The 13,756-nt window shown below is 51.9% G+C and overlaps 1 protein-coding gene and 1 long non-coding RNA gene across 2 annotated transcripts in view; one reads left to right on the forward strand and one right to left on the reverse strand.

Annotated features, from left to right (window-relative positions):
• The window catches only part of LOC135272612 (uncharacterized), a 291,580-nt gene that overhangs the window by 268,231 nt on the left and 9,593 nt on the right, over window positions 1–13,756 (reverse strand). The gene's annotated exons all lie outside the window — the stretch shown is intronic.
• LOC135272608 (neuroblastoma breakpoint family member 4-like) overlaps window positions 1–13,756 on the forward strand; it is a 32,255-nt gene that overhangs the window by 7,683 nt on the left and 10,816 nt on the right. Inside the window, exons 2-8 of the mRNA XM_064371073.1 lie at window positions 5,687–5,826; window positions 7,241–7,337; window positions 8,562–8,761; window positions 9,808–9,880; window positions 10,802–10,938; window positions 11,863–11,935; window positions 12,857–12,993. Coding sequence (XP_064227143.1) covers window positions 5,694–5,826; window positions 7,241–7,337; window positions 8,562–8,761; window positions 9,808–9,880; window positions 10,802–10,938; window positions 11,863–11,935; window positions 12,857–12,993 — 850 coding nt within the window. The 5' untranslated portion in view covers window positions 5,687–5,693. The remainder of the gene's footprint in view (window positions 1–5,686; window positions 5,827–7,240; window positions 7,338–8,561; window positions 8,762–9,807; window positions 9,881–10,801; window positions 10,939–11,862; window positions 11,936–12,856; window positions 12,994–13,756) is intronic.

Below are 13,756 nucleotides of genomic sequence, written 5' to 3' on the forward strand. Positions count from 1 at the left end.
CCGGGCCCGCGGGCCCGCGTCTGGGCGGCGGATGTCCCGGGCCCGCGGGCCCGCGTCTGGGCGGCGGATGTCCCGGGCCCGCGGGCCCGTGTCTGGGCGGCGGGTCTCCCGGGCCTGCGGGCCCGCGTCTGGGCGGGGCCTGCGGGCCCGTGTCTGGGCGGCGGGTCTCCCGGGCCTGCAGGCCCGCGTCTGGGCGGGGCCTGCGGGCCCGCGTCTGGGCGGCGGATCTCCCGGGCCCAAGTCTGGACGGCGGGTCTCCCGGGCCCGCGGGCCCGTGTCTGGGCGGCGGGTCTCCCGGGCCTGCGGGCCCGCGTCTGTGCGGGGCCTGCGGGCCCGCGTCTGGGCGGCGGGTCTCCCGGGCCTGCGGGCCCGCGTCTGGGCGGCGGATCTCCCGGGCCCAAGTCTGGACGGCGGGTCTCCTGGGCCCGCGGGCCTGGGTCTGGGCGGCGGATGTCCCGGGCCCGCGGGCCTGCGTCTGGGCGGCGGATGTCCCGGGCCCGCGGGCCTGCGTCTGGGCGGCGGATGTCCCGGGCCCGCGGGCCTGCGTCTGGGCGGCGGATGTCCCGGGCCCGCGGGCCCGTGTCTGGGCGGCGGGTCTCCCAGGCCTGCAGGCCCGCGTCTGGGCGGGGCCTGCGGGCCCGCGTCTGGGCGGCGGATGTCCCGGGCCCGCGGGCCCGTGTCTGGGCGGCGGGTCTCCGGGGCCTGCGGGCCCGCGTCTGGGCGGGGCCTGCGGGCCCGTGTCTGGGCGGCGGGTCTCCCGGGCCTGCAGGCCCGCGTCTGGGCTGGGCCTGCGGGCCCGCGTCTGGGCGGCGGGTCTCCCAGGCCCGCGTCTGGGCGGCGGATCTCCCGGGCCCAAGTCTGGACGGCGGGTCTCCCGGGCCCGCGGGCCTGGGTCTGGACGGCGGGTCTCCCGGTCCCGCGGGCCTGCGTCTGGGCGGCGGATGTCCCGGGCCCGCGGGCCCGTGGCTGGGCGGCGGGTCTCCCGGGCCCGCTTCTGGACGGCAGGTCTCCCGGGCCTGCAGGCCCGCGTCGGGACGGCGGATCTCCCGGGCCCGCTTCTGGACGGCGGGTCTCCCGGGCCTGCGGACCCGTGTCTGGGCGGCAGATCTCCCGGGCCCAAGTCTGGACGGCGGGTCTCCCGGGCCTGCGGACCCGTGTCTGGGCTGCGGATCTCCCGGGCCCAAGTCTGGACGTCGTGTCTCCCGGGCCCGCGGGCCTGCGTCTGGGCGGCGGGTCTCCCGGGCCTGGAGGCCCGCGTCTGGGCGTGGCCCGCGGGCCCGCGTCTGGACGGCAGATCTCCTGGGCACGCGTCTGGGCGGCGGATCTCCCGGGCCCGCGTCTGGACGGCGGATCTCCCGGGCCCGCTTCTGGACGGCGAGTCTCCCGGGCCTGTGGGCCCGCGTCTGGACGGCGGATCTCCCGGGCCCGCTTCTGGACGGCGGGTCTCCCGGGCCTGCGGGCCCGTGTCTGGGCGGCGGATCTCCCGGGCCCGCGTCTGGACGGCGGATCTCCCGGGCCCGCTTCTGGACGGCGAGTCTCCCGGGCCTGTGGGCCCGCGTCTGGACGGCGGATCTCCCGGGCCCGCTTCTGGACGGCGGGTCTCCCGGGCCTGCGGGCCCGTGTCTGGGCGGCGGATCTCCCGGGCCCAAGGCTGGACGGCGGGTCTCCCGGGCCTGCGGGCCTGCGTCTGGGCGGCGGATGTCCCGGGCCCGCGGGCCCGCGTCTGGGCGGCGGATGTCCCGGGCCCGCGGGCCCGCGTCTGGGCGGCGGATCTCCCGGGCACGCGTCTGGACGGCGGATCTCCCGGGCCCGGTTCTGGACGGCGGGTCTCCCGGGCCCGCTTCTGGACGGCGGGTCTCCCGGGCCCGCTTCTGGACGGCGGGTCTCCCGGGCCTGCGGGCCCGCGTCTGGACGGCGGATCTCCCGGGCCCGCTTCTGGACGGCGGGTCTCCCGGGCCTGCGGGCCCGTGTCTGGGCTGCGGATCTCCCGGGCCCAAGTCTGGACGGCGGGTCTCCCGGGCCCGCGGGCCTGCGTCTGGGCGGCAGATCACCCGGGCCTGTGGGCCCGCATCTGGACGGCGGATCTCCCGGGCCCGCGTCGGGACGGCAGATCTCCCGGGCCCGCGTCGGGACGGCGGATCTCCCGGGCCCGCGTCGGGACGGCGGGTCTCCCGGGCCTGCGGGCCCGTGTCTGGGCGGCGGATCTCCCGGGCCCAAGTCTGGACGGCGGATCTCCCGGGCCGGGGGGCCCGCGTCTGGACGGCAGATCTCCTGGGCCCGGGGGCCCGCGTCTGGGCGGCGGATCTCCCGGGCACGCGTTTGGACGGCGGGTCTCCCGGGCCTGCGGGCCCGCGTCTGGGCGGCGGATCTCCGGGGCCCAAGTCTGGACGGCGGGTCTCCCGGGTCTGCGGGCCTGCGTCGGGGCGGCGGATCTCCCGGGCCCACGTCTGGACGGCGGGTCTCCTGGGCCCGCGGGCCCGCGTCTGGACGGCGGATCTCCCGGGCCTGCGGGCCCGCGTCTGGTGATGCCACATTGCCCCAAATTTTAATTTGTAAAAAAAAAAAAAAAAATGCAGTATCTGTGAAGCACAATAAAAAAAATGAAGTAAGCCTATATCTGGGAAATCTACTATTTTGCCATGAACTTAAAACTGCTCTAAAATGCATATCTTTTAATAAAACCAAACAACCTTGTAACTGTGGCAGCTATTATTCATATGTGGAACTTTTTCGTTTGTTTAATTTAGGTATGTTTCACCACAATTTTTAAAAATGAATAGGTTTCCTTTTCCTAGTTTACCTCTGTCCACCCATTGTTCAGATCGGAACTTTCCCTCTTAGCTTCTTTGGTGAGTGAAGAGGTACTCCCTAAAGAGATTTGAAAATACTAATGTAATAAGTATTTCCTTTATTCCTTTTCAGAGGGAATTCAAGTAATTGTCAAATTGTCATACTTGTCAAGTGAATGAATTAACTAGTTCAACAATGAATAATCAGTTTTCCTACCTTGATTGAGCCTGGGATGTTCTAAGCCCTTGGTTCTCAAAGTATGGTCTCCAGATCAGCCGCACTAGGATCACCTGGGAACTTATTATAAATATACATTCCTGGCCAGGTGCAATTGCTTACGCCTGTAATCCCAGCACTTTAGGAGGCCAAGGCAGGTGGATCGCCTGAGGTCAGGAGTTTGAGATCAGCCTGGCCAAAATGGTGAACTCTCCAAAATGGTGAAAAATACAAAAATTAGTCGGGCATGGTGGCATGCACCTGTAATCCCAGCTACTCAGGAGGCTGAGGCAGGAGAATTGTTTGGACCCAGGAGGCGGAGGTATATATTCCTGGACTCCACTTCAGACACATACTGAATCAGAAACTCTGGACTGGGGGCATTGGCTCATGCCTATAATCCAAGCACTTTGGGAGGCCAAGGTGGGTGGATAATTTGAGGTCAGGAGTTTGAGACCAGCCTGGCCAACATAGTGTGACCCCCATCTCTAATAAAAATACAAAATTAGCTGTGTGTGGTGGCACATGCCTGTAGTCTCAGCTACTCAGGAAACTGAGGCATGAGAATTGCTTGAACCTGGGAGACAGAGTTTGCAGGAAGTTATGTAATTGGTTGCCAAGTGGTAGTGCATTATAAATATGACAGTGATTCCCATAACCTTATAAATAACTTTCCAAAGTAATTAAGTGAATTTGTGACAGAGGATACTTATATACCACCATCCACCGGAACAAAAGTCAACTATTCCTTTCCTATTTTTCTTCTAACAACTAAGAGCCTAGAAATATTAATGGGCAGGTCATCAATGGAAAGGCAAGAGGTAAAGTGTTTTACTCATTCATTTAACAATAATTTGTTAAGTGCCTACTGTATATTTTTCTATAATTTAACATGTATTTATTAGATGACTGTGTACCCTCAAGGAATATCTAATCTAATTGAAGAAATACAATGCATGAAGCAATGAGACATTAAATAATTAAATGCTAGATTGTGTAGTGAGTACTATAATTATAGGCATTCAAAAGAGAGAGTATTAGTCAGGGTTAGAATAGCCAAAAGAAGTCTTCATTTCCTCAACATTCATTTATGCTAAAGAAAATATAGCAGGTCCAAAATGGAATCACCCATGCTAAAGTTTCACGTTACCAAACCAAAACCTAAGAGGTAATAGCCAAATCCCATTAGGCCAAGAAGATTTCCTTATCCCTATGAGGAAATTAACCCTGAAATGGTCAATCTACTATTTGTTTCTTGTTTCTCTTTGCTTCTGCTTTTTTCTGCCTATAAAACTCACCCATTCTGTTTAGCTCATCAGAGCTCCTTTTTATTTTGTAGATTAGCTGCTGCTCAGTTCATGAGTCACTAATAACTCAATCAGAGCTTTGAAATTTAATTTGCTGAAACTTTATTTTTTGTTCGTTTGTTTTGAAACGGGATCTCACTTTGTCACCCAGGCTGGAGTGCAGTGGCACAAACACAGCTCACTGTGGCCTTCACTTCCTGGGCTCAAGTGATCCTCCTGCATCAGCACCCCCACTAGCTGAGACCGCAGGTGCAAGCTATCACACCCAGCTAATTTTTTTGTATTTTTTTGTAGAGATGGGTTTTCGCCATGTTGGCCCAGCTGGTCTCGAACTCCTGAGCTTAAGCAATCTGCACACCTTGGCCTCCCAATGTGTTAGGATTACAGGTGTGAACCACCCTGCCTGGCCAAAAAGTTTGTTCTCTGACAAGCATCTCCTACATGCCAGACACTGGGAATATCACTATAAATAAGATCCTGTTCTTACCTTCAAGGGGGTGGGAAGACAATTACAAGCTAGAGTGGCAAATGTAACAGTCAGCACAACGTGCAACAAGAGCAGTGAATGGTACAAAGTTGAAAAATGGTCAGATAGATGGCGAAAAGAAGACTGAATAATAATAGTCAACATTATACTACTTTGCATGTGTTATCTCTTTTCATTTGCAGGACAGCCCTGTTCTTATCCCTATTTTTCAAATAGGCAGTAAGGATCAGAAATTATTTTGATTGCCTGGGCGTGGTGGCTCACATCTGTAATCCCAACACTTTGGGAGCCCAAGGCGGTGGATCAGTTGAGCCCAGGAATTCGAGAGCAGCCTGGGCAACATAGCGAGAACTTGTCTCTACAAAACATACAAAACTAAATTATCCAGGCATGGTGGTATGTGCGTATAGTCACAGATACTAGGGAGGCTGAGGTGGGAAGATCCCTTGTGCCTGGGGAGGTCAAGGCTGCAGTTTCAGCACAGCCTGGGCAGTTGGAATGCAGGGCTCCTGAGATTCCATGACAACCCAACCTTCTCATAATTCCATTATTGCAACAGCAAACAGTTACCTGGCACACTGGCTGAGACCTCCCTCACTCTTGTCAGAGGCAGAGCTACAGGCAGTGCCTTTGGCTCTGAGCTCAGGCAACGTAAATGCTGTTTTTGCCGTTAAGGATTCTAAAGTGCTCTGAGGTGTTAAGTTCTTCGCAACCGTAATTCAATTCCAGCTGTTGTCATCCCTCAGTCCTGACTAAACCTAGTTGATTTCACTAGTTTTTGATCCATCATGTGCTTGGGTTTCTTCTCCCCAGTCCCTGTTTGAACCCTCCTGCCACAAACATCAGCATGGTGGTAACTGCCGCACACACATTTGTCCCATGACAGGGCAGAGATGACTATTCTAGAACTCAATGAGGAATTGCAAGTCCAGCGGGAAGAGAGCCAACAGCAGTTTGAAGACCTCAAGGAGAAATTTCTAATTCAAGCTACTGCCTACTCTCTGGCCAGGAAAATGAAGAAATACAGTAAGTTCTATAGAGTCACCATCACAGAAGTGATGAATCAGCACCTGTCATCTCTGTGAGATACTGAAGAGTCTCTTCATCAAAATTAATTTCATCCTTCCCTTAGTTCTAGGAAAACAGAAATGGGTATTTTAGCTTCATTATGTTAAGGATGGAAAACAGAGGCACAACGTATTTAGCAACTTTTCCACGTTAGCAGTCCGATGTGAGGTGGGACTAGAGTTAAAATCCTACTTACTGACTTCTGACACAGGCACAGAACCACTTGCTTTTCTCAGCAAGATGCTCAATCATGTTTACCAGAATGCTCTCTGTACCCTAGAAGATCCTGCAGACAAATAACATCTAGTCTGTTGGTCTAAATGCCTGGAACTAATGAACTGCCATTCTGTTTAAGCTTCTTTGAGCCCAATAGGCAAATCTCTCTTCAGGGAACCCCAGGGGAAACATGGCGACAGTACGGAGTACCTGCTCTAAGGAGCTTAAAGAGGAGACTGCTCCTAATAGTAACGGTGGCATCCATAAGTGACAGCATGAAGAGCAGGGAGTACCCTGGGGAGAGGGAAGTCCTGCTTCCTGGGGCACAGGCTCTTTTTCTAAAGAGGAAGAAAGACGGCACGTAAGACATTGGGGAGGTAGCAGTGCCGTGTGCAGAGCAGGGAGCCTGGGCCAGTCTCCTGGGCCCCATCCAAGTGGCCTATCTTCTCTGTGCCTCAGTTTCCTCATCTGTTCATTGGGTACTATAATAACGCCTACCTCTGTAAACTGCTGCAATGAATTACATGCCGTGATTTTTCTAAATCTCCTAGAACAATTCTTGGCACAGAGTAAACACTATTAGTTCTCCATCCTACTGTTTCTAACTTAATTCAAACGTTATTAATATTTGGTCATATTTCTATGATGACTTCAGGGTCTCATGCCTCGTATTTCATGCAATTATATTCAGATATGAGTTTTTAAATCTTTGACATATATGTGCTTGAAATTCCCAGTACCAGGGAATCCATGAGTCCCATCGTCCTAAGGGCCTTTCCTACTATACAGGATATCACTGCTTTATGCCCCAGTAGAGTGTTTGACAGGAGAGGCTGCAAGGCTTGCAAAAGTGTCCCAGGATTCAGAGCCAGACCTCGGGGACTATGAATTCTGACTCTGCCTCATCCCAGGTGAATCATCCTGTCAAGTTACTCGATGTGTCAATGAGTTTCTTTTTCCCCATCTCTAAATTGGAGAGTATCAGATGCCAGCAAGTTGGGAGGTTGATAATAAAAAATGAAAAAAATCCCTCACTACAATCTGGTACTGGGGATGCTTTTGTCCTTGGGATAGACACTGCCACCTGCCCTGCAGGCAGTGACCACACCAGTATGTCCAGCCTTCCACTGAGGCAGGCATGACTGTCTCTTCTCAGAGTGTGAAGAGGAAAAAGACATAGACTCCGTGCTGAGGGATGAATTGCAGTTCATCGAGAAGCTGGCGGAGAAGCTCGGGCAAGCTGAGGAGCTCAGGTGAGAGACGCTGTGGGGACAGGCAGGTGGGCAGGGGTGTGATCTCTGAAGTGCAGCAGTTGAGCTGGGAGAAGCAGGAGCTAAGCTGGGCCAGGACAAGGTCAGGCATTTACATGGCAGGCACATTTCACACAAACACTCATACAACAGAACAGTAATCTTAGCAAGTTATGGGTTGCAGTTGCTTCTTGAGCTTTGTTTTCTCTTCTTAAAACAGCTAATTGTTGAGTTGAAATTTGCGTATCCAAAATTCATCAAAAGAAAATGAACCACCCAGCAGCATTTAATACACTCAAAATGGTGTGTGATCACCACCCATTTACTCTTAGTCAGAGTCACCTCCTGACTGCAGCAACTCATTCATTCAATCAATATTGCCTTCTTGACCTGCCATTCCTTTCTCCTTTCATCTTTCCAATTCACGCCATCTGCACCTGACCACATTTCTGTGCACGGCTCTGTTTCCAGTCACTGCAAGATGCACTATGTGAATTTTCACATAGAAATGTCCATGGCCAAAGTGAGGAGCTGAAAGGACATCCCCTTGAAACTGACTTAGGAAGACACTGACTTTTGTTTACAGAAGAAACAAATGAATGGAACATCACAGAGGATCTTACAGGAGCTCTCTCTGATACAGAGGAAGCCTTTGTATATATAAATACAATATATATGTATACTATATATATACACACATATGTATATTTTCATGGACTGTCATTTCTGTCACCCAGGCTGGAGTGTAGTCACACAATCTCAGCTAACTGCAACCTCTGCTTCCAAGGTTCAAGCAGTTCTCCTGTCTCAGCCTCCCGAGTAGCTGGGACTACAGGCATGCACCATCATGCCTGGCCAATTTTTGTATTTTTAGTAGAGACAGGGTTTCACCATGTTGGTAAGGCTGGGTTTGAACTCCTGAACTCAGGTAATCTGCCTGCCTCACCTCCCAAAGTGCTAGGATTACAGGCATGAGCCACTGCACCCTGCCTATATATATATATATATATTTATATGTATATAATATAGATATAAAATATATAAAAATACATATATATAAAATACATATATACAATTTCTCTTGGCCACAGGCATTTTCCCAAACATGTTGTGACCTTCTGCTTGGAGGGCTCCTTGAGGACATGCTCACATAAACCTCCGTTGCAGTATTAGAACTGATCACTCATCCCTTTCCATTATTAAACGTTCTCTGCTATCTCACCATAGGCAATATAAAGCCCTGGTTCGCTGTCAGGCAAAAGAGCTGACCCAGTTACTGGAAGAGAGAGAGGCCTCCCGCTCACTGAATCAGCATTTAAAGGCCCTCCTCACTCCTGATGACCCAGCCAAGTCCCAGGGTCAGGACCTCCGAGAGCAGCTGGCCGAGGGGCACAGGCTTGCAGAGTGTTTCAACAAGCTCAGCCTAGGTAAGGTGGACACAGGCCCTGATGACACACAGCCCCAGGCTTATGAAAGTCCCCAGACCTCCACACCTCCACAATGGCAATTTTATGGGTAGTGTTTCTTTCCACTAAAAATCTGTAGCCATGACGTGACCAGGACTTCCCGGGCAAAAGCAGACATGGGAAACCCTTGGGGTTGGAGGTCACAGGATTGCAGATGTCTCCTCATTTCTTGCTGGAACATGGTCTTTGAGGCAAGAGGCAGCGTCTGTCCAGTTTTAAAGGACAGGAAGGAGGCTGTGACAGGAGGCAGCTTGTTAGAGTAAAAAGAGTCCTGGACTAAGAATGAAGGTTCCCAGGCTCTATCTTCAGCAATGTCTTTAGCAACTGTGAGGAAATGATTAATTTATCCTTCCTGAGTTCCTGTCTCTGAATCTGTAAAGGCAGACAAATTGTCTCTTGCATGCAAACGTGGGAGCACTTATGACTATATTTCACGATGAGATAAAGCCCCTTCCTGTGTAGTGTTGGAGAAGGCAATTGATGTCGGGGCATTTGGCGGTAGGAAGTGGTCTAGACTGGAGCACTCCCCATGGAGAGAGGGTCCCTGGGTAGCACAGTGGAAGTCACTTGGAGGGCCCATGAAGTTCCCAGTGTAGGGAGTATTGTGGGACAAGTTTGTTTGTCCTGTCCTAAGAGAAAGATACAGGCTTCAATGCAAGCTGTGACAGGACACAGAGCCAAAGCCTGTGCCTGGGTATCAGAAGTGTGGCAAGATTGGGGAGACAGCTGCTGAAGCTTAGAGAGAGGCTGGACAAGCCTCCAGTAATATGGGGAGCAAGAAGACTTTTCAGTATTTGGCCACATCTTGATGGTGACTCTCCAGGTCAGAAACACGTTCCCTCATGGATCAGGAGAACATGCCAGGGCATTTTTTAGGGCTAAACAGGAGAGTTTTCAGTACAATGCAGACCCATACATGGATGTTCATGCCTCAGTGCACATAGGGCTGACTGTGCTTCCAGTGGGTGAAGTGGGAAATATCTGAATAGACGCTTCTGTATTTGCAGAAAGTGATGAACATGACGATGAAGATATTACAGATGCGGAGGTCGAGAAAGTACAGGAATCACCTGACCACAGGTAACACTGAATACTCAGGAGCGGGTAATGGGTGGTAAAATATGGAAAAGGTCTCAGAAAGAACACAAGGTAGTTGAAGGTAGTCACAGACGGCAGGTTCAGGATACAGACAGCTGCACAGTGCACCGATTTCCTGCACTCACCAACAAGGAAACAGCCCTGTTAACATGCTTGTCCATTGTCTTCGTGGCACCTGTAAGCATGACCCTCTATGAGCTCACTAGCCCTAGGGACTTCCTGCACACACAGAGGAGACCTGTCCTCCCCTGTAGTGAAGCTAGGACGAGATGGAAAGCTGCTTTTCACATGCTTGTCCTTAGACTCTTGTTAGGGAAGATAAATGACAAGGAGACAACAAGCAGGAATTAGGAAGCACCTACCAAAGTTAAACACCAAGACAAGTGCCCAGGAAAACTTGACATTTCACATCACAATGTTAAAATTAAAAACAATCTACAAGGCACACCGTCTCCGGAGTCTACCAAGGCTCAGACACCTGTATTCCCTTGGCCACAGCATGTTAAATACAACCCAGCTTAGACACACGGTGTGGCAGCTGTCTTTGGTTCTGTGTGAGTGCTGTGAAGACTGTACCATACAGAAGCAGCGGAGCCTCTGCCTTCCTCAGCTCCTGTCTTTCCAGTGCAATGAACACCAGCTGCTCTCTTCCTCTCTGGTTCCCAAGGCAGCCATGCTCTGTTGCAGATAGAGGAGGATTGCCTGTTCTCTCTTAAATGGAACCTCCCCTTTGCTTTCTGGAACCACTACCTTATGCCTTCCGTCAAAACCAGCTGGGAATCCCTCTTGGTTTAATCTGTGTCATCTCTATCCTACCTGGCTCGTGAGGGAGGTGCAGAAGGCTGAGGAAAAGGAAGTCCCTCAGGACTCACTGGAGGAATGTGTTGTCCCTTGTTCAAACAGCTACAGGCCTTCTGACTCCAACCAGCCTCACGGGAGCACCGAAGTAACATTTGAGGGAGACGAAGTCGACTCTGCTATGATTGTAGACGGTGGCTGGTCTCAGAATGAAGATGAGGAAATGCCATACTTTCTCCCAGGTAGCCTCCATATTCTTTATGCCGCATACCTCTGTCTAGGCTAAGGAAGATCAATTCTGAGGACAGGCTGTATGCAAACCCATTGATTTGAATCAGAAACTAGGATGAAGCTGGGGGCAGTGGGTCACATCTGTAATTTCAGCACTTTGGGAGGCCCAGGCGGGTGGACTACTTGAGTTCGGGAGTTCAAGATGAGCTTGGGAAATGTGGTGAAATCCATCTTTAAAACGAGTACAAAAAAATTACCCAGGCGAGGTGATCGACACCTGTAGTCCCCACTAATCGGGAGCCTGAGGTAGGAGAATCATCTGTGCACAGGAAGTTGAGGCTGCAGTGAGTCATGATTTCACCAGTACACGCCACCCTCAGTGACAGAGAGAGAACCTGTCTCAAAAAAAAAAAGGAAAGAAGGAAGGAAGGAAGTGGTCTAGACTGGAGCACTCCCCATGGAGAGAGGGTCCCTGGGTAGCACAGTGGAAGTCACTTGGAGGGCCCATGAAGTTCCCAGTGTAGGGAGTATTGTGGGACAAGTTTGTTTGTCCTGTCCTAAGAGAAAGATACAGGCTTCAATGCAAGCTGTGACAGGACACAGAGCCAAAGCCTGTGCCTGGGTATCAGAAGTGTGGCAAGATTGGGGAGACAGCTGCTGAAGCTTAGAGAGAGGCTGGACAAGCCTCCAGTAATATGGGGAGCAAGAAGACTTTTCAGTATTTGGCCACATCTTGATGGTGACTCTCCAGGTCAGAAACACGTTCCCTCATGGATCAGGAGAACATGCCAGGGCATTTTTTAGGGCTAAACAGGAGAGTTTTCAGTACAATGCAGACCCATACATGGATGTTCATGCCTCAGTGCACATAGGGCTGACTGTGCTTCCAGTGGGTGAAGTGGGAAATATCTGAATAGACGCTTCTGTATTTGCAGAAAGTGATGAACATGACGATGAAGATATTACAGATGCGGAGGTCGAGAAAGTACAGGAATCACCTGACCACAGGTAACACTGAATACTCAGGAGCGGGTAATGGGTGGTAAAATATGGAAAAGGTCTCAGAAAGAACACAAGGTAGTTGAAGGTAGTCACAGACGGCAGGTTCAGGATACAGACAGCTGCACAGTGCACCGATTTCCTGCACTCACCAACAAGGAAACAGCCCTGTTAACATGCTTGTCCATTGTCTTCGTGGCACCTGTAAGCATGACCCTCTATGAGCTCACTAGCCCTAGGGACTTCCTGCACACACAGAGGAGACCTGTCCTCCCCTGTAGTGAAGCTAGGACGAGATGGAAAGCTGCTTTTCACATGCTTGTCCTTAGACTCTTGTTAGGGAAGATAAATGACAAGGAGACAACAAGCAGGAATTAGGAAGCACCTACCAAAGTTAAACACCAAGACAAGTGCCCAGGAAAACTTGACATTTCACATCACAATGTTAAAATTAAAAACAATCTACAAGGCACACCGTCTCCGGAGTCTACCAAGGCTCAGACACCTGTATTCCCTTGGCCACAGCATGTTAAATACAACCCAGCTTAGACACACGGTGTGGCAGCTGTCTTTGGTTCTGTGTGAGTGCTGTGAAGACTGTACCATACAGAAGCAGCGGAGCCTCTGCCTTCCTCAGCTCCTGTCTTTCCAGTGCAATGAACACCAGCTGCTCTCTTCCTCTCTGGTTCCCAAGGCAGCCATGCTCTGTTGCAGATAGAGGAGGATTGCCTGTTCTCTCTTAAATGGAACCTCCCCTTTGCTTTCTGGAACCACTACCTTATGCCTTCCGTCAAAACCAGCTGGGAATCCCTCTTGGTTTAATCTGTGTCATCTCTATCCTACCTGGCTCGTGAGGGAGGTGCAGAAGGCTGAGGAAAAGGAAGTCCCTCAGGACTCACTGGAGGAATGTGTTGTCCCTTGTTCAAACAGCTACAGGCCTTCTGACTCCAACCAGCCTCACGGGAGCACCGAAGTAACATTTGAGGGAGACGAAGTCGACTCTGCTATGATTGTAGACGGTGGCTGGTCTCAGAATGAAGATGAGGAAATGCCATACTTTCTCCCAGGTAGCCTCCATATTCTTTATGCCGCATACCTCTGTCTAGGCTAAGGAAGATCAATTCTGAGGACAGGCTGTATGCAAACCCATTGATTTGAATCAGAAACTAGGATGAAGCTGGGGGCAGTGGGTCACATCTGTAATTTCAGCACTTTGGGAGGCCCAGGCGGGTGGACTACTTGAGTTCGGGAGTTCAAGATGAGCTTGGGAAATGTGGTGAAATCCATCTTTAAAACGAGTACAAAAAAATTACCCAGGCGAGGTGATCGACACCTGTAGTCCCCACTAATCGGGAGCCTGAGGTAGGAGAATCATCTGTGCACAGGAAGTTGAGGCTGCAGTGAGTCATGATTTCACCAGTACACGCCACCCTCAGTGACAGAGAGAGAACCTGTCTCAAAAAAAAAAAGGAAAGAAGGAAGGAAGGAAGTGGTCTAGACTGGAGCACTCCCCATGGAGAGAGGGTCCCTGGGTAGCACAGTGGAAGTCACTTGGAGGGCCCATGAAGTTCCCAGTGTAGGGAGTATTGTGGGACAAGTTTGTTTGTCCTGTCCTAAGAGAAAGATACAGGCTTCAATGCAAGCTGTGACAGGACACAGAGCCAAAGCCTGTGCCTGGGTATCAGAAGTGTGGCAAGATTGGGGAGACAGCTGCTGAAGCTTAGAGAGAGGCTGGACAAGCCTCCAGTAATATGGGGAGCAAGAAGACTTTTCAGTATTTGGCCACATCTTGATGGTGACTCTCCAGGTCAGAAACACGTTCCCTCATGG

Source organism: Aotus nancymaae, unplaced genomic scaffold (assembly GCF_030222135.1).
Source record: "Aotus nancymaae isolate 86718 unplaced genomic scaffold, 86718_ANA_hifiasm-v0.15.2.pri h1tg000117l, whole genome shotgun sequence".
Lineage (NCBI taxonomy): Eukaryota > Metazoa > Chordata > Mammalia > Primates > Aotidae > Aotus > Aotus nancymaae.